This window comes from Sorex fumeus, unplaced genomic scaffold (assembly GCF_029834395.1).
Source record: "Sorex fumeus unplaced genomic scaffold, SorFum_2.1 ptg000054l, whole genome shotgun sequence".
Lineage (NCBI taxonomy): Eukaryota > Metazoa > Chordata > Mammalia > Eulipotyphla > Soricidae > Sorex > Sorex fumeus.
The window spans coordinates 3,103,843-3,120,995 of NW_026606111.1; the positions used below are offsets into that span (position 1 = coordinate 3,103,843).

At 53.9% G+C, this 17,153-nt stretch overlaps 1 protein-coding gene across 3 annotated transcripts in view; it reads left to right on the top strand.

Annotated features, from left to right (window-relative positions):
• The first annotated feature begins 7,987 nt into the window (after positions 1 to 7,987).
• MROH1 (maestro heat like repeat family member 1) overlaps positions 7,988 to 17,153 on the top strand; it is a 30,329-nt gene continuing 21,163 nt past the window's right edge. For 2 of the 3 annotated variants that reach the window (XM_056125108.1, XM_056125111.1), the window contains exons 1-8: positions 7,989 to 8,094; positions 8,442 to 8,587; positions 10,050 to 10,181; positions 10,448 to 10,610; positions 10,707 to 10,805; positions 14,656 to 14,807; positions 15,171 to 15,311; positions 15,497 to 15,589. In XM_056125108.1, the coding sequence (XP_055981083.1) occupies positions 8,046 to 8,094; positions 8,442 to 8,587; positions 10,050 to 10,181; positions 10,448 to 10,610; positions 10,707 to 10,805; positions 14,656 to 14,807; positions 15,171 to 15,311; positions 15,497 to 15,589 (975 nt within the window). In that variant the 5' untranslated portion in view covers positions 7,989 to 8,045. Of the gene's footprint in view, positions 8,095 to 8,441; positions 8,588 to 10,049; positions 10,182 to 10,447; positions 10,611 to 10,706; positions 10,806 to 14,655; positions 14,808 to 15,170; positions 15,312 to 15,496; positions 15,590 to 17,153 lie in introns of all 3 variants that reach the window. The other variant, XM_056125110.1, reaches the window with a different exon arrangement.

Consider the following 17,153-nt stretch of genomic DNA (forward strand, 5'->3'; position numbering starts at 1 on the left):
GAAGACAGCCGGAACCCTGAAGGGCTGGAGGCCTTGGAGGAGCAGAGCAACGATGCAGCCATGGTGTTTGCTGCATCTCTCATTCTAGAGGGGTACTTAGTGACCCGCGGTGAACTGTGGCAGAGACTGAGCCAGACAAGGTTATTAGGGGAAGTGAGTCAGCCCCCAACGTATCAGCCCCCAATGTACAAGGTGGTTGGAGTCTGAAGAAGCAGGTGCATCATTGTGGTGAGAGCAGATGGGGGAGGGGAGTACTTATAACCTAACCTTTCAGCTGACAGTGATGGTTGGTGTCTGATATGGTTCAGGAGGTCGCAGAGCCCCAGAAATGGCACCTCCAGCATTCCACCAACATCCACGATTGCACTTGTAGCTATATGCCTCTGTGTGTATGTGTTGGGGAGGGTGCTGGTGAGGGTCTCACTCCTGGCTCTGCTTAGGGATATTCCTGGTGGAGAACAGAGCTATAATCAGTGCTGGACATCAAATCCACATTGGCCATGTGCAAGGCAGGCACCCTGTTGGCTCTCCTCAGCGCTTATCTAAGCACTGTGTTGATGTGACTTGTGGACTGGGCTCTTGAGTGTGTGTTTCGGTGCTATACCACTGCCCTGCTCAGCATGAGTCCCTGCTCTAGTGTCTCCGTGCCACACCATCTTAGCCATAGACATCTTGGGGACTGGCTGGCACCGTGAGTGCTGGCTGTTCTGCTCATCTTCACACCTGTAGTTCTCTCTGGCTACCCTGCTTCCCTCCTGCTGGCCAGTGCGAACAGTTCATATCAATCACGTCAGGTTGTTTTATAGGTGACACTATGGAGACCCTGTGTGGCTGCTGTCCTGGGAGTGCCTTTGGGTGGGGTGACTGAGTGGCCCTGGGCAGTTGCCCTCTGACAGTGGTGGGTGGCTGTGGGGCCATTGCAGGCAAGGCAGAGGCTGTCCGCAAGGTCTGAGGGAGCAGGACTTGAACTTGCTCTTTCCCTTTCCTCTCCTCATGCAGCGAATCACCCAGAATGCAGGTAACGGGGCCAAGATACCTGGCTTGCTGCTGGCCTGGGGGTGAGGCAAGACCAACTACTGTGGTATCTTTGGCAGTAGGGGCCTTTAGCCGGGCTCATGCAGTTGCCAGATGTGACCTCAGCTCAGGGTGGCATGGGAGAACCTCCCCAACCTCATCTTCCTGGACCATGGGGCATGTAGATATGGCTGGGAGCTAGCATGGCCCCAGAGGCGGGCAGCGGCCAATCTCAGAAAGCTTGTCACCAGGAGGCTGCCCTAGTAGTAGCATAGGAATGAGGGCTGGCCTGACCATGGGGAACTTTGTCTGGTATGCACCTGGAAATGATGTTGCCATGCTGGTCACGTCCCCATTAGCCCCCAAAGTCCATCCATCTGACCTGCTTGGGAAGGATTTGAGGGCTACAGAGACCCTGGACCAGCCCCTTGTCTAAGCAACTCACTCTGGCCTCTGGATTTAATTCATGAAAAAGGAACATCCTTCAATCTTACCCTCAAGGGCCTTGCTGTATGTGCTGCTGAATGCCCATCTGCTTGGGTACCCAAGCTGTCTGCGGACCTCACTGTATGGAGCCAACGCTTATTAGGCCTGGACAAGACCCTCGTGCCACTTCTTTCTTTTGGGGCCCCTCTTGCACTTCCGGAGCTTCTGGGAGGCCCCATACTGCTTCACTTCTGGTCTTTGGCCAGGCTGACTTCAGTACACAGGCTTTGCAAGCCTCCCACATCTGGTCAGATCCCCTGGAGCAGTGCACCTTATCTGTCCATCCAGGACTTTTGTAATGACCCGCCTTTCTCCAGATCCCAGGGGGCAGAGAGCTGCTGGTCTGGGTGCCCCTGCACGTATGTGTATACGTGTACCGGTTTGCCAAGGAGTCATGGGAGTTCTATATTAGGTTTGTGCTCACGTTCGTTCAGGTGAGAGACACAGGGCGCCAGCACCAGCTTCTGCGCCTGTTAGGGAAGGGAGGGACTTCGACGCCCCACGCGACGCCTGGCGTGCGCCTTGCAAGGGCGGAAGGTAGCAAGAGGGGTCGGGGCCGCGCCCGGGAAGCGGCAGCGCGCGCCCTGCACATGCGCAGCGGCTGGCTGCTCCCCGTGGCCCCTGCTGCCGCACCCGAGCCCAACAGTCAGGTGCGGCGGTCACGGGGCGGCCAAGGCGCCTGGAGCGCAGGGCAGAGCCTGCGCACTAGGGCGCGCGGGGAGCAGTGGGCGGGGCGGAGCGCGCGCCGGAGGGAATGCATCTCCCACCAATAGGCGCTGAAAAACGCGCTGGGGCGGGGTCTGGCGGCCGCGCGCCGAGTCGCTATTGGTCGCAGGGCTTCAGGGGTGGGCTCGGCGCACGGCTCCTCCCACTCCGGTGCTCGGCTGGGCGGGAGGGCGGCGCCGGGGCCGCGGCTGCGGCTCCTCAGGTAAACGGTGAGGACGCGCCCACCCCCCGCGAACTCGTTGGGCGCGGCGCCCTCGGGGAGCCTGGGCCGCACGGCGGGGGCTGCCGCCTGGGCCGGGTCGCGTGCACGGTGCAGCGGCCGCGGCTCCCTGCCAAGGTCACCGGGCGAGCGCCGGGAGGCTCCGGGCGTCGTGGCCCGGCGGGCGCTTCTCGCCTCAGGTGCGCCTCGGCGGAACCGCGCCCGCTACGACCCGCTCGGGCGCCGCTCGGGGCCTGTGTCGCGCGGGCGGCGGGGAGGACGTTAGGGGCGCGCACAGCGGCCCCGGAGCGAGGCGGGCGCGCGAGCCGAGGAGGGACGGAGGCGCCGCGGCGGGCGCGGGCGCCGGTCCCGGGTAGCGAGGGGCCGGGGTGGCGCCGGGGGCCGGCTTGTTTCCCCGAACGAGGCCGCGCCGGGGGCCCAGCTGGCGTCTCCCCCTTCCTCGGCTCACCCGCAGAGGGACCCCCGTGGGCCGCGGCCCGGGGTTGCGGCCGGCGCTGCTGTCACCGAGTCCCGCGGCCAGGGGCTCCGCGCCGCGGCGGCTGTCAGCGAGGTGCACGGGGGGCCTGACGCAGTTGGACGAGGAAGGGGAAGTGCCGCGTCCCTCCCTGCCCAGGGCCCGTGCTGGTGAGTCACGAGGGACAGTGGTGGCAGCCAGGCCCTCCCAGCGCCGCCCTGCCCGCCCTGAGCACCTCAGGTCCCTCTCGTCCCCGTCGGCTGCCATCTGGCCTCTCTAAGCTCTGCACTTTGCAGGCTGCGGGACTCGGGACCCTGCCCCTGCCCCTGCCCCTGCCCCTGCCCCTGCCCCTGCCCCTGCCCCTGCCCCTGCCCCTGCCCCTGGATTTGTTTTGAGTCCTGTGGCAAGGTCTGTCTCCTGAAGGGGGCGGCGTTTATGCTGTCGTCGTCTCTGGAATACCTGGGAGCGCAGGCTGCCGGGTGGGGAGGGTAGCGAAGTGGACCTTGCCAGCATGTTGCATTCAGCTGTGTGCACACTTGCTTTTCTACCTGACAGTGGTAGTTTGGACACTTCTTGTCGCTGATGACCTCCTGTGGGTGTCTGGTGTCTGAGAGCTTCAACCAGATCCCGACTGCTCTGACATTTGCAGTCCTGTACACAGGTAGTGGAGCTTCTATAGACTGTGGACAGAAAACCAAGGCCATCACTAGAGTGAACAGGCTGGTAGTGGCACTGGTGGCCGTCCACACTGGGCCACAGCCACAAAACTGTGTGACCCTTTCCCAACAGTCTGCACAGGAGGTGACAGTTATCCCAGATTCCAGGGGCTGGAGCCATCTGGGCTCAGGGAAGGAGCATTCACTACTATATGGCCCCAGTGAACTCACAGGGAACCTCTCCACATGCAGCACATGCTCAACGTGCACAATACATGGTACTCAGTACACACATGTGATACACTGCACATGTGGCATCAGATATTATTTGCACCTCGGCATACATATAACTATACGCACTGCATGTGTGACAGGATACTACATGCACACCATACACAGTCCATGCCACTTATATATCATATGTGTGCTATATGCCTACTGCATGCCCATGGCCTGCATACCATAAGCATACTGCCTGCACATTACACACGCTACATGCCCTTTGACTGCACACCACATGCCTCATGCACATGGTCATCACACATGCTACATACACAAGGTCTGCACGCCATATGTGTGCTATATACCCCTGCCTGCATACCCTAGGCATGCTGCCTACACGTTACACACAGACTGCACACCACATAATGTTATGCAACCTGGATACTACATGCATACTACATTCACAAGGTTTGCACAACACATACATGCTACATGTGCACAGGCCCTGCATACACATGTATGCCTCATGCACACAGCCTGCACGCTATATATATGCTACATGTACACAACCTGCACACTGCTAGCTATCATTATGGCTTGCTGCCTCTTCTTTTTTCCCCCAAAATTTTATTTTATTAAAGTACCATGAATGACAAAGTTATAGCACCTCTTTTTTTTTTTTTGTTTTGTTTTTGTGGTTTTTGGTGTCACACCTGGCAATGCCCAAGGGTTACTCGTGGATCTGCACTTGGGAATTACTCTTGGAAGTGCTTGGGGAACCATATGAGATGCCAGGATTGAACCTGGGTTGGCCTGTGTGTAAGGCAAGCACCCTACTTACAGTACTTTCTGACCCTGTGGTGTCTTTTTTGTTTGTTTTTGGGGCCAGACCTGGTGGTGCTCAGGAATCACTCCTTGTTAGGTTTGGGGGACCATACGTGGTGCAGGGAATCAAAACCAGGTCAACTGTGTGCAAGGCAAGCACCCTACCCACTATTCTATCTCTCTGACCCTTTCTTTTGTTGTTGTTGTATTTTGTTTTGGAGCCACACCCAGTAGTTCTGGCTCTGCACTCAGAAATTACTTGGGTATCATATGGGGTGCCAGGGATCGAACCCAGGTTGGCCATGTGCAAGGCAAGCACTCTACCTGCTGTACTATCTCTCCAGCCCTTGTATAGATTTGCTCGAGCGGGCCCAGTAAGGTCTCCATTGGAGACTTTGTTGTTACTGTGTCTGGCATATCGAATACTCTCGGTAGCTTGCCGGGCTCTCCGAGAGGGGCGGAGGAATCGAACTCGGGTCGGCCATGTTGGCCGCTTGTAAGGCGAACGCCCTACCCGCTGTGCTATCGCTCCAGCCCCTTGTATAGATACGGTCTTAAAATTTTATTCTTATGTTGGGGCCACACTCTGCAGTGCTGGGAGCTACTCCTTGACTCTGTGCTCAGGAGTTGCTGTTGGCAGTGTTCAGAGGACCAGGTGGGGACACTGGTCACTTCTGGTGATACCTGCAAGTCAGGTAAGACGGTTCAGTGCTGCTCCATCCCAGCAATACTTGGGAATCACCAGGTGACCTGCTAGGGGCCTCCAGGACTACATCTGGTGTGCTGGGGCCGTCAGTATTGGGGAATCAAATATGGGTTCTTGGCATACAAGGCATATGCCCCTGACCCTGAGCTATCTCCCTGGCCTTGTTTTTTTGTTTTTGTGGCTTTTGGTATTAGGGATGGGGCACAGGCCTTTAAACATATGAAGCATGTGCCATGCCCCTGAACACTAGCTCTGCCCCCTTGGATAGTTTATTTTTGATATTCAGAAATGTGACTTTTTTTTTCTTTTTGGGTCACACCCAGCGATGGTCAGGGGTTATTCCTGGCTCTGCACTCAGGAATTACTCCTGGCGGTGCTTGGGGGACCGTATGGGATGCCGGGGATCGAACTCAGGTCGGCCGCGTGCAAGGCGGCCTACACGGTGTGCTATCGCTCCAGCCCCCGGAAATGTGATTTTTTAAAAAAAATTTATTTATTGAATCACTGTGGGAAAAGTTACAGAGCTTTCAGGTTTAAGTCTCAGTTATGCAATGATCAAACATATTTCCCTTCAACAGTACTTATTTTTCACCACCAAGAACTCAAATATACCCCCCCGCCACCCCTCCCAAAGCCTGTGAGGCAGATGAATTTTACCTAACACTATCTACTTTGATTACGTTCATTATTCTGACAAAAGGTGCACCATTATTTATAGTTTACACCCAACAATCAGAACTGCTGAAAAGGCATTGTGAAATAATTTGTTTTCTACAGTTAGTTATGAGAACAATTTGGATTTCTGATATTTTACTTATTAAGCCTGGAAGTATTTCTGCCATGAGCCAGATAATTACGAGATTGTTTTCTGTGGCTCTGGAGCCATGGCCGTGCCAGAGAGCCGCTCGTGGGGAGCGACTCGACCTCGATAGGGCGTGAAGGACGAGCCGGGAACACCCCCCTTCCCATGAGGTTTCCGTTTCCCCGTCACCGCTGGCTCATACCTGGCTTTCTAAAAAGCTCCAAGGAGGCCGCCATCTTGCTGTCCAGGGGGGGAAAGACAGAAGGAGCAACACCCTTTCCCTCCTGGGCAGGCTTGGTACCATGGATTAACGCATAGTCCATTCACTTTTCTGCCACAAGCTGCCGGGCTCTGCATTAAGTTCTTGTGCTTCTGGAGCCATGGCCGTGCCGGAGAGCTGCTCGTGGGGGGCAACTCGTGACCTGAAATGTGACTTTTTTGTGTGTCATCAGACTAAATGTCTTGACAGGTCTTTCCTACTCAATCTGTGAACTCTACCTGTGTCTTTTTATATTTACATTTCACTTTCTGTTTCTCACCCTGTCTAGATTTCACTTTCTTTTCTTTCTTTTGCTTTTTGTTTTTGTTTTTGAACCACCCCTGGCAGTGCTCAGGGCTTACTCTTGGTTTTGCACTCAGGGAGCACTCCTGGTGAGGTTTGGGGACTATATTGGGTGTCAAGGATTGAACCCAGTTGACTATGTGCAGGATAAGTTCCTTACCTGCTGTATAATCTCTTCAGCCTCAAGATAGATGTTCTAGGGGCTGGAGTGATAGCACAGCAGTTAGGTCATTTGCCTTGCACGCGGCTGACCTGGGTTTGATTCCGCATCCCATATGGTCCCCCAGCACTGCTGGGAGTAATTCCTGAGTGCAAAGCCAGGAGTAACCCCTGTGCATCGTCGGGTAGGACCCAAAAAGAAAAAAAAAATAGATGTTCTAAGTTTAAGGAAAGATTCAGAGAAAAATTGTTTTTTTTTTCTTTAAATAGCTAGGTGTTAAAATGCTATTTGTGAACAAACCTGTCTATAAGATTTAAAATCCTGTTATTCTTTTTTGGGTCACACCCGGCAACTCACACAGGAGTTACTCCTGGTTCATGCACTCAGGAATTACTCCTGGCGTTGCTCGGGGGACCATATGGGATGCTGGGAATCGAACCTAGGTCAGCTGCATGCAAGGCAAACGCCCTACCCGCTGTGATATTGCTCCAGCCCTACCTGTTATTCTTATATAACACTTTCTTCCTTGTTGGTTTTTATTTCTGGGTTTTTTACCATTCCATTGCTCTCTTTACTTTTTGTTGTTTTTATTTTGTTTGGGGTTCATACCCGGTGATGATAAGGGATAACTCCTGGCTCTGCACTCAGGAAATAGTCCTGGCAGTGCTGAGGAACCATACAGGATGCCAGAGATTGAGGTTGGGTTGTCTGTGTGCAAGGCAAGTGCCCTACCCATTGTACCCCCTTGCCCCACAGATTGTCTAGGAAGCAGCCCTCACTCCTGACTTCTCTTTCAGAGCAAAGTAATGCTGTGACCAAATCTGCCCTGGCCATCAAGGCCTGTGATCACCAAGGCCCCGTGATCATCAAGGCCTGTGACCAGCCTGTGACCACCAAGAGCCTGTGATCATCAAGGCCTCTGATCAGCCTGTAAGCTCCCAGGGCCCGTGACCACCAACCCCCAGTGATCAGCCTTTAACCCATCAAGGGCACGTGATTCACCTGTAGCACAAGTTTTCTGGCCACTGTGACTGCCAGGTACCTGGGGTGGAGGAACTGATCCCTTTGTCCTTCATGGGCAGCTCAGCCAGAACTCAGCAGACACACTCCCCACAATTTCCTTGCACCTAGGTTCAGCACAGAGTGACTCCTGCGAACAGAGGCTGTGAGGCGTGTCGTCTTCCAGGTTTGGGAAGAAGTTGTGAATGTGGAATGGGCAGAGGACGCCAAGACCCAGCAATGACTGAGTCCTGCGTGAAGAGTGAGTGCAGCCAGGACCACAGAGAGAGACAGTGGATAGGGTGCCGGCCTTCCATGTGGCTGACCAGGGTTCAATCCCCGGCACCACATATGGTCCCCCTGAGCTACTGTGTCTCTCAGGATGGTTCTGAGGGCTTTGGACCTTTGGACACAGATGGGGAGGATGCTGGCAGCGTGACTCTGGGAGTGGGCATGTGGTGAGAAGTCTGGTCCTGTGGGACGCAATGTAGAGCACTCTGCTGAGGAGCACTCTCAGAGCTGACAGACACTTGGCCACCATGAGAGGAAGAGACGAGTGAGTATGAGGCTCAGTGCTGTGTACTAAGTGCTCCGGCCCTGTTGCTGCAGAACTGTCCACTATCTTGTTGGATGCCGTCACCGACAAGGACCCAATGGTGCAGGAGCAGGTATGCAGTGCCCTGTGCACCCTGGGCGAAGCCCAGCCCGAGGAGACTCTCCGTGCCTGCGAGGAGTACCTACGGCAACGGGAGAAGGTATTTGTCCCCTGGGTACCTGCCTGCACCACAGCATGCAGGTGCAGGACAAAAGCCAAGCTTGTGTGTGGCTGGTGGGTCTGACCTGTTGACCACAGCCACTCTGAGGCCCAGCAGTGCCATCCTTCATCCACTAGCTGGGGGTGGATAGTGCTCCTTGGGGGCAAAGTTGTATCATAGGAAGGCCTTGATTCTCTACTACGTGGGAGAGTATCTGGGGGCAGAACTCTATGGGAGGCACTTGGGGATCTGCTGGGATTCGCTGTGGGAGGCACTTGTGGTCTGTTGTAGGCGGCACCTGGGGATCCACTTGAGAGGCACCTGGGGATCCGCTGGGATCTGCTGTGGGAGGTCCATTGCCTTTCCCTGCCAGTGCGCAGTGCTGCTCGGGGAGGTGTCTGCTCTGCTTCCTCAGGGTCCTGCTACCCAGGCTTTGCTTCTGTGCTTTTTTTTTTTTTTTCTGTAGGTGAGCCCTTGGGAATGGGAGAAGGCATTAACCATCTCAGAGGCCAATTTCCATCTTGTTTGGCTGAAACCATGTAAAGGAGGTTCCTCTGCAGTGTGCAGCCCCTGTCCCGCATCCTGCTGGAAGCCTTGAGAGGCACCTTTGGTTTTAGTTGTGGGCCACACCTACTGGTACTCAGGGCTTACCCCTGGCTCTGTGCTCAGGGATCACTTCTGACAGGCTTGGGGAACAATATAGGATGCCTGGGATCAAACCCTACCAAAGCAAGTGCCTTTTCTGCTGTACTGTTGCTCTGGCCCTAATGGGTACCTGTGTGTGAGTACAGTCCCTCGCGGCTAGTGGGGAGGCCACTGTTAATGGCTCTTCTCTGTGTGATGCCTTGATGCTGGATTAAGGGTGCAATGGTGAGGGAGAGAAAGTTTGGGCCTCTTTGCTGTGGGAGGAAGTGACCCCAGGATGCCAGTACCCCAAGTGGATGGTGAAAGAGCTGTGCTCTGGCAACTCAGCTCAGGAAGTGCCTCTACCCACATCTCTCTCAGAGTACTTTGGCCCAGTGAGAAGCCTCCCAGGACATGCTCTGTGTAGTGCTGGCTGCTTTTGCCCCTTCCTTGGCTGGATATGCCCTCAAGACCAGGTCCCCTTTTCTGTGCTCTTTTGTCTGCTATGGCGAGGGGTAGCCAGCTGGCCCCCACTCTTCTGCCTGTCGCTGAAGAGGGGGTCCGGGGTGGGTTTGTTTCTATTACATTGAAAGGACCTGGATACAGGAGCACCCCCATTGTGGCCAGGGTCCTGGGTAAGCAGGTCATGGATTTGTGGCCAGTAGACTGTCCGTGTGCAGGGCCCAGCGTCACTGCTCAATGGGCTCATCCAAGGCCTGGAGGTGTGGAGTGCTCTGGCAGGCAGTGGGTATGAGTGCCCTGCCCTCCATGCCAGATTCAGTGTCTTCACAACCCTGGAGCAAGACTTACTTTTTGCCTACCTCGTGTTTGCCCTCAGCTGGCTCATCCCTACCGGACGATGATCCTAAAGGCTATGGAGATGGTGGTTAGAGGTCACATCGGTGAAATGGACAAGGACCTGGCCAGGGCTGTGATCCTCCTGGCTGCCAGTGAGATGACCAGGGTGAAGGTACCTGGGTATGGCCTGGGGAGGGATGATTCTCCCCAGATGGCTTGTGTCCTGCTGCCATTTGGTCCTGTATGATGACTTCCCCCGGGGCAGGGAGTGACACCCCATGATTTCCAGATATGAAAAGGAAATTCCTCATCTCTGCAAGAGAAAGCAGGGTATGGCTTCCCTGGCCCAGGGGATAGGACATATATGGCACTCCTGGGATAGTGGAGGCAGGATCCCTTTCCTGTTGGCTGGGTGTCGACCCCAGTTGTGGACTATAGGAGCTGGTGAGTGACTGGCAGCAGGCCGCCAGTGGTGTGCTGGTGGCCATGGGGCATCGCTTCGTGGGCAAGGTGATGGAAGAGCTGCTGCCCAAGTTCCAACCCGGTGTCCTGCCACACTGCTTTGTGGTGCAGACTCTGGCCAACCTCTCCATCTCGAATGGTAGGTGGAAGGCTGGCTGCAGTGCTGGGACACCCTCTGCAGTGGGGTGGAGGATGATGTAGGGGTGGAGCCTTGGTCACACACCTCCTCTTGCAGTGTTTGGCATGGTGCCCTTCCTGCCGTCCATCCTGAGCGCCTTGCTGCCCATGCTGGGCCTGGCTAAGCACGACTCCACGCGGGTGGTGTTCTGCTGTGGTAAGATAGTAACCGCTCTGTGGCATTTGTGGGGATGTAGGGGCAGGCAGGACTTTCTCAGTTTTACCCCTCTTTCCCCCCACCTACACTGAGGCCTCATCTCTCCTCCCCATAGAAGCTAAGGCTATCCCCAGGCTGCTCAGTGGCACCGGTACCCTCATCTGTGCCTTTCGGGGTGGGGAGATGTTGCCTATGGTTGGGGGGCCTGAGCCTCCCTGGTCTCCACCTTCATTCTACTGCTTTATTTTCATCCCCAGTGTATCCCCCAATATCAGGAGGGCCACAGCCCTGACGTCGGTGGGGCAGGAGAAACAAGGGGGCTGGACTGTCTGAGGCCCCAGGAGGGCAGGATCTTCCTAATCTCCAGTGTAGGGCTTTCTCAAAGGGTTGGGTCACAGAAGCTTCTGGAAGCCCTCTCTCCTTGGCCACCTGAATGAGCTGCCATTGTCTTGGCTTAAGGCAGCCATCTGGAGTGATGTTTGCTTAGACTGGGGCGGGTGGAGGAGCTCTCCAGGTCTGCCAGGCTCAGCGCATCGGTCAGCCCCGTGGAGCACACTGTTCGGATGGAAGTGGAAGAACCGTGTCTCCTGTGCTGATCAGAAATGGAATGCTCAGTAGCCAGGGAAATGAGAAAGAGGCACCTTAGGTTCCAGTTGTGAGTGATTATTGAGGGGCTGGACGTGCAACTCCTCAGAGGAAAGAATGATGACTTTGACATCAAAGATTAAAGAGGGGGCAGAAAGATAGTACAGGGGCAAAGCACTTGCCTTTTATGTGATTGCAGTGGCTGTGACTCTGGTTTGAATCCCTGGTACCACATAAGATTACTCTAGAGGATAGAATCAGGTATAGATCCTGAGCACTGCTGGTGTGACCCAAACCCCACAGTTCCTCCAAACAAAAAATTAAAGAAGGCTGGATAGATAGTATAGGAAGCAAGATGCTTGCCTTGCCTATTGCTGGCCCCTTTTATCTTTGGTGCCATAATGTTCCCTAAGGACCACTGGCATGACTCCTGAGCCCAGAACCAGGAATAGCCTGTAATGTTGGAGACGTGGCCCATCCCAGCCCTCTCTGCTAATAACTTTATAGCTTAAACAGTAGAGCATATGCTTCACAAGTGTGAAGCCCCTGGCTAGGTCTCAGGCACTGCATGACTACTTCTCCTCTTCCTCAGCACCGCTAGGAGTGACCCTTATTATAAAAAAATGAAATAAATTTATCAAAAGATGCGATAGCACAGTGGGTAGGGCGTTCGCCTTACAAGCGGCCAACATGGCCGACCCGAGTTCGATTCCTCCGCCCCTCTCGGAGAGCCCGGCAAGCTACCGAGAGTATTCGATATGCCAGACACAGTAACAACAAAGTCTCCAATGGAGACCTTACTGGGCCCGCTCGAGCCATAAAAAGTATCCACCATTGCCTTAAAAACACCTGCAAAAGGCCTGCTTGAAGGCAGTGTGCAGGTGGTGTGCTTTGGGCTAGGAAACTCCCCACAGGAAGGGTGTTTCCCTGGTGTTGGTGCAGAGAGCACTAGCCTGGGCCTGATGTTGGCCCAGACATCATGGCCCAGACAGCCATGCCTGGAGAGGGCTCCCATGCTCCACAGCCTACTCCCTGCCCTCATTCTTCAGCGCCCTTCTCCTCCCTCTGCCCCACTTCTCTCCTGATCTGCCTCTTGAACCTGCTCTCCCAGCCTGGGCCCCCTTATGGAGGCTCCTAGGCTGCAGGCCTGCAAAGCAGAGCTCTAGCAGGGACTGACAAATTACTGACCTGACAGGGCTTCCCACCTTGGGGTGGGGAGGTGTTGTCTGCACCCATCCCCTGGGGCTGCAGGAACAAAGAAGCTGAGACTGGGACCTTTCAACCACAGATCCAGTGCAGGCCCCTGACATTAGCTCTGGCTGATGTCACCGTGCTGTCTGCCCCTGTGGGCCCACCACGCAGCCTGTCTTATCTTGTAAAGACACCACTTACGGTGTCTTAGGCACTGAGCTCCCTTCCAGCATTCTTCCACCACAGTCCTTCCAGACACATTCTGTGCCCCTTTGGGAGCCTCAGTTCTGTGGTCAGAGCCTGAAGGTTTGCAATTTTTTTTTTTTGTCTTTAGCCCACACTACTCTCAGCTGTTTACTTGGGGCGTTACTCCTGATCTCTGCCATATGAAGTGCCAGGGTTTGGGCCCAGGTCTCCTGCATGCATAGCATGTGTGTGCTTGGCCTGCTGAAGTCTCTCTCTCTCTGGCCCCTGAGAATTTACGTTTTGTAGACATTGTCTGGGCTGGCACGATAGCACAGCATTAGGGCATTTGCCTTACACGTAGCCAACATGGCCGACCCGAGTTCGATTCCTCTGCCCCTCTCGGAGAGCCCGGCAAGCTACTGAGAGTATCTCGCCCGCACGGCAGAGCCTGGCAAGCTACCCAGGTGATGTGATGTATTCAATATGCCAAACACAGTAACAACAGGTCTCACAATGGAGATGTTACTGGGTCCGCTCAAGCAAATCGATGAACAATGGGAAGACAGACATTGTCTATTCCCTTATCTTGCTTTTTATATACGACACATGTGTGGTCTGCTATTTGTCTCTCTCTGAATTTATTTTAGAAGGAACCTGACCTCTTCAAGTTCCATCCATATACTTCATCTTTCCTTATAATTGAGTAGTGTTGTGGGCCACTTCTATTTTAGGAGATAGGGAGACTATTCTCAGTGGTTCTCGGCCAACAGGGCTGGACATTTAATGCAAGGACCCCAGGATATGGTGCCTCTCAGACCCTGCTGTGCCTTTGATTACCCAGTACTCCCTAGGGGTACCCAGGATCTCTGGCACCATACCCATTGGTGTTTGAGGACCTTGAGGTTAGTACTCTGGGAACATGGTGGCAGAGATCAAACCAGGGTTGGCCATATGCAAGACAGGAACCTTACCCCTTATACAATCTCTTCAGCCCCTACACCAACACTTTTTTTTTTTTCCTCCCACGGACACATTTTATTTTTTTCATTTTTTGGATTTTGGGCCCCACCTGGTGGTGCTCAGGGATTATTCCTGGCACTATGTTCAGGGATTGCTCATGTTGGTGATTTGGAGGATCTTATGTGATACTAGGATTCAAACTGATTCAGCTGCATACAGGGCTCACCTCTTGTACTCTCTCTGGTCCTGACCACAGCTTTTTTATTCTTTCATCTGTTGTCAGTACTTGGAAAACTTCCAGATCTTGGCTGTTGTGAATAGCACTGCAGTGACCGCTGATACACGTGTAGCTTTCAGATTAGTATTTTTGTTTTGGGGGGTTAGATATCTAGCAGTGCCATTGGTGGATCCTGTGGAATTTTTAATTTTAGTACTTTTAGAAGTCTCTGGACTGTTACCCTTAGAGTCTCAATCAGACAACAGTTCCACCAATAGTGAAATGAGGGTTCCTTTCTCACCACATTCTTACCAGTATGTCAGAATGAAAAATAACCACTTTTTTTTGGTGGTTGTTGTTGTTTGTTTGTTTTTAAATTGATACAAGCCACTCTACTGGGTGTGAGGTGATATCTACTTATTTTTATTTCCTGTATTTCCCTGATCATTAGTGATGATGAACATTTTTTTCATGTGTTTGTGGGTCTCTGTCCTATTCTAACCCCATCTTAACAAATTGCATTTGCAAAGACTCAGTTTTAAAATAGGTAACATTCTGAGGGTCAGGTAAGAACGTGAAACTGGGGCACAGCATTCATCCCAATGTAGACATGGGGTCCTGTATGACCAGTGTGCTTGGGAGGAGATCTGCAGGCTACAAAGGAAAGTAAGGGGATCCCATAAACCTGTCTGCTCATACCTTGGGCCTTAGCTCTGCAGCGCTTCAGCGAGAGCACCTTGGAGTACCTGGCCAACCTGGACCAGGCCCCAGACCCCACTGTCAGGAAGGATGCCTTTGCTGCTGACATCACCAGCGCCTACGACGTCCTCTTTTACCAGTGGCTGCCGAGTCGCGAGGCTAAGGTACGACCACCTGGGCTTACCTGGTGCACCCTATCCCATCTCTGTAGGCCTCCCATCCTGGTTGGTCAGGCAGAGGGGTGCCCTGGGCAGCTCCCACCGTGAAGCAAGACAGTTTGTTCCCTAGAGCCCAGAACTGTGAGTACCCCAGCACAGCTTGCTGGAGGGTGGAAAGTGATGACCCATGCAGTATCTCTCCTAGTCTGGATGCTGTCCTGTCCATGGCCACTCCTGAGCTGTTTAGGAAGTCCTGGTCTTTCCCCAGAGCTGTCATGTCATCCTGTCTGGCCTGGTCTTCTGTGGGTTGTCTCTGCCTTCACATTGAGCTGCGGTGTGACTGGATGAACTGTTATTTCTATTCCTCAGCTCCGGCTGGCTGTGGTGGAGGCCCTGGGGCCAATGAGCCTCCTGCTGCCCAGTGAGAAGCTGGAGGAGCAGCTCCCTAAGCTCCTGCCCGGGGTGCTGGCACTCTACAAGAAGCACGCTGAGGCCTTCCATGTGTCCAAGGTGCGGTGCTCGTAGCCCCCATCCCTGCTTCAGATGCATGGTGGGTGGGGAGCTGGACAGGAGCCATGGAGCCCTTCTGAGCCCCAGAGGTGGGGGTAGGGCTTCTACACCTGGGTTCCCTGATGGTCCAGTGTGACCAAGGGCCCTGACTTGTGGACTTAGACTGCTGTCCTCTGCCCGAGCAGAGCCTGGGCCAGATCCTGGAGGCAGCTGTGAGTGTAGGCAGCCGGACATTGGACGTCCAGCTTGACGCTCTCCTGGCCGCTCTGCATGCACAGGTAGGTACGGGCCTGGGATGCACGTTCTAGGAGCATGTTGCATGCTGAGGCACCTGGCAGCAGGTAGTCAGGTTGGCAGAATTTTCTGTGAGAGAAGCTAGGCACAGAGCTAGAGGAGGAGGTGGGCGGTGGTTTCTGGAAGAGCAGCCAATTGGGGAGTCCCTGTTTTGTTCTCCAAGGCCACAGCTTTGCCAGTGCCCTCTGTAGGGGGCCGCCTAGCCCCACAGAGTCACTGGAGACCAGCCTTGATAGGGAAGCTCCCAGGCTATGTGCTTGGTACTCTTGGTCTGGGAGGGGAGAGGCTGCAGTGAAGAGTCTGAGCTCTGCTCAGTGTCATGGCCAGCAGCGAGCAGTCTGACCACCAAGAGTCGGGCAGACTTCGAGAGAGTAGAGGACATCAGGACTGGAGGAGGGCCAGAGAGCTTGAATGAACCAGCAAAGAAAGTCAAAGACTTTCCATAACTAGCCCTGTACCAATACAATGAAATCTTTTTGCAGGGAGAAGTGGGTGTTAGGCCACACATGTTGGTGCACAGGTCTTACTCCTGGCTTTTTGTTTAGGGATCATTCCTTGTGCTCGAGGGACCCTATGTGGTGCTTGGGATCAAACCTGGGTTGGTTGAATGCAAGGCGAGCACCAAAACCCCTGTATTGTGGGTCTCTGTTCTACTCTAACCCCATCTTAACTAATTACATATTTGCAAAGTCCTCACTGAAAAATAGGTTACGTTCTGAGGGTCAAGTCAGAACATGAATCTGGGGTGCAGCATTCACCCCAGCATAGTTGTGGGGCCTGTATGACCAGTGTGCTTGGGAGGGGGCCTGCAAGCTCCAGAAGTGAGAGGATGGTTTGCAAATCCCTCCAATTCCCAGTATGGCAGATTCTACCCTGACTCCTCAGTCCTCATCACACTGACACTAGGACACAGTGCTGCTGGGGCCAGAGGCACAGGTGTGACACACTTGCTCCAGACTGGTTTCCCAGCACTGCAGAAGCTCGCCTTGATTAAAGCAGTGGCACTGAATGGATAGACTCAGGTGTCTTGGTTTTCTCACCCTGAAGACTGATGAGCATTTTCTAGCATATTCCCTGACAGTGTGTCTTTAAGAACTTGTTCTGGTTGCTGGAGACAGGGGCAGGGGTGAAAGGAGGCAGGATTTTCAACTCTTCCTTGGAGGTTTGAGAGCCAACAGTGAGTGTGTGTGTGAGAGCCAGCAGTACTCATATGTGCACTGTTCGTGTCTTCATGCTTCTGTTTGTGCACTGTGCGTACTTCTGGGTGTGCATTTGTCAGCATGTGTGTGTCTGAATACTATGTGTGCATGTGGGAGTATGGTGGAGCATGTGTGCACTGTGCATGTGCCTGCATGTTTCTTTGTGTGTGTACACTGTCTTCATGCTTCTGTGTGTGTGAGCACATATGTGCATTGTGAGTGTCTTCATGCTTCTGTGTATCTGTGGGAACATTGTGTGCACTGTGGGTGTGAGACATGGAGGTATATGTGTACACTGCATGCTTCTGTACCTATGGGAGCATATGTGTATGCTGTGTGTATGCTTCTA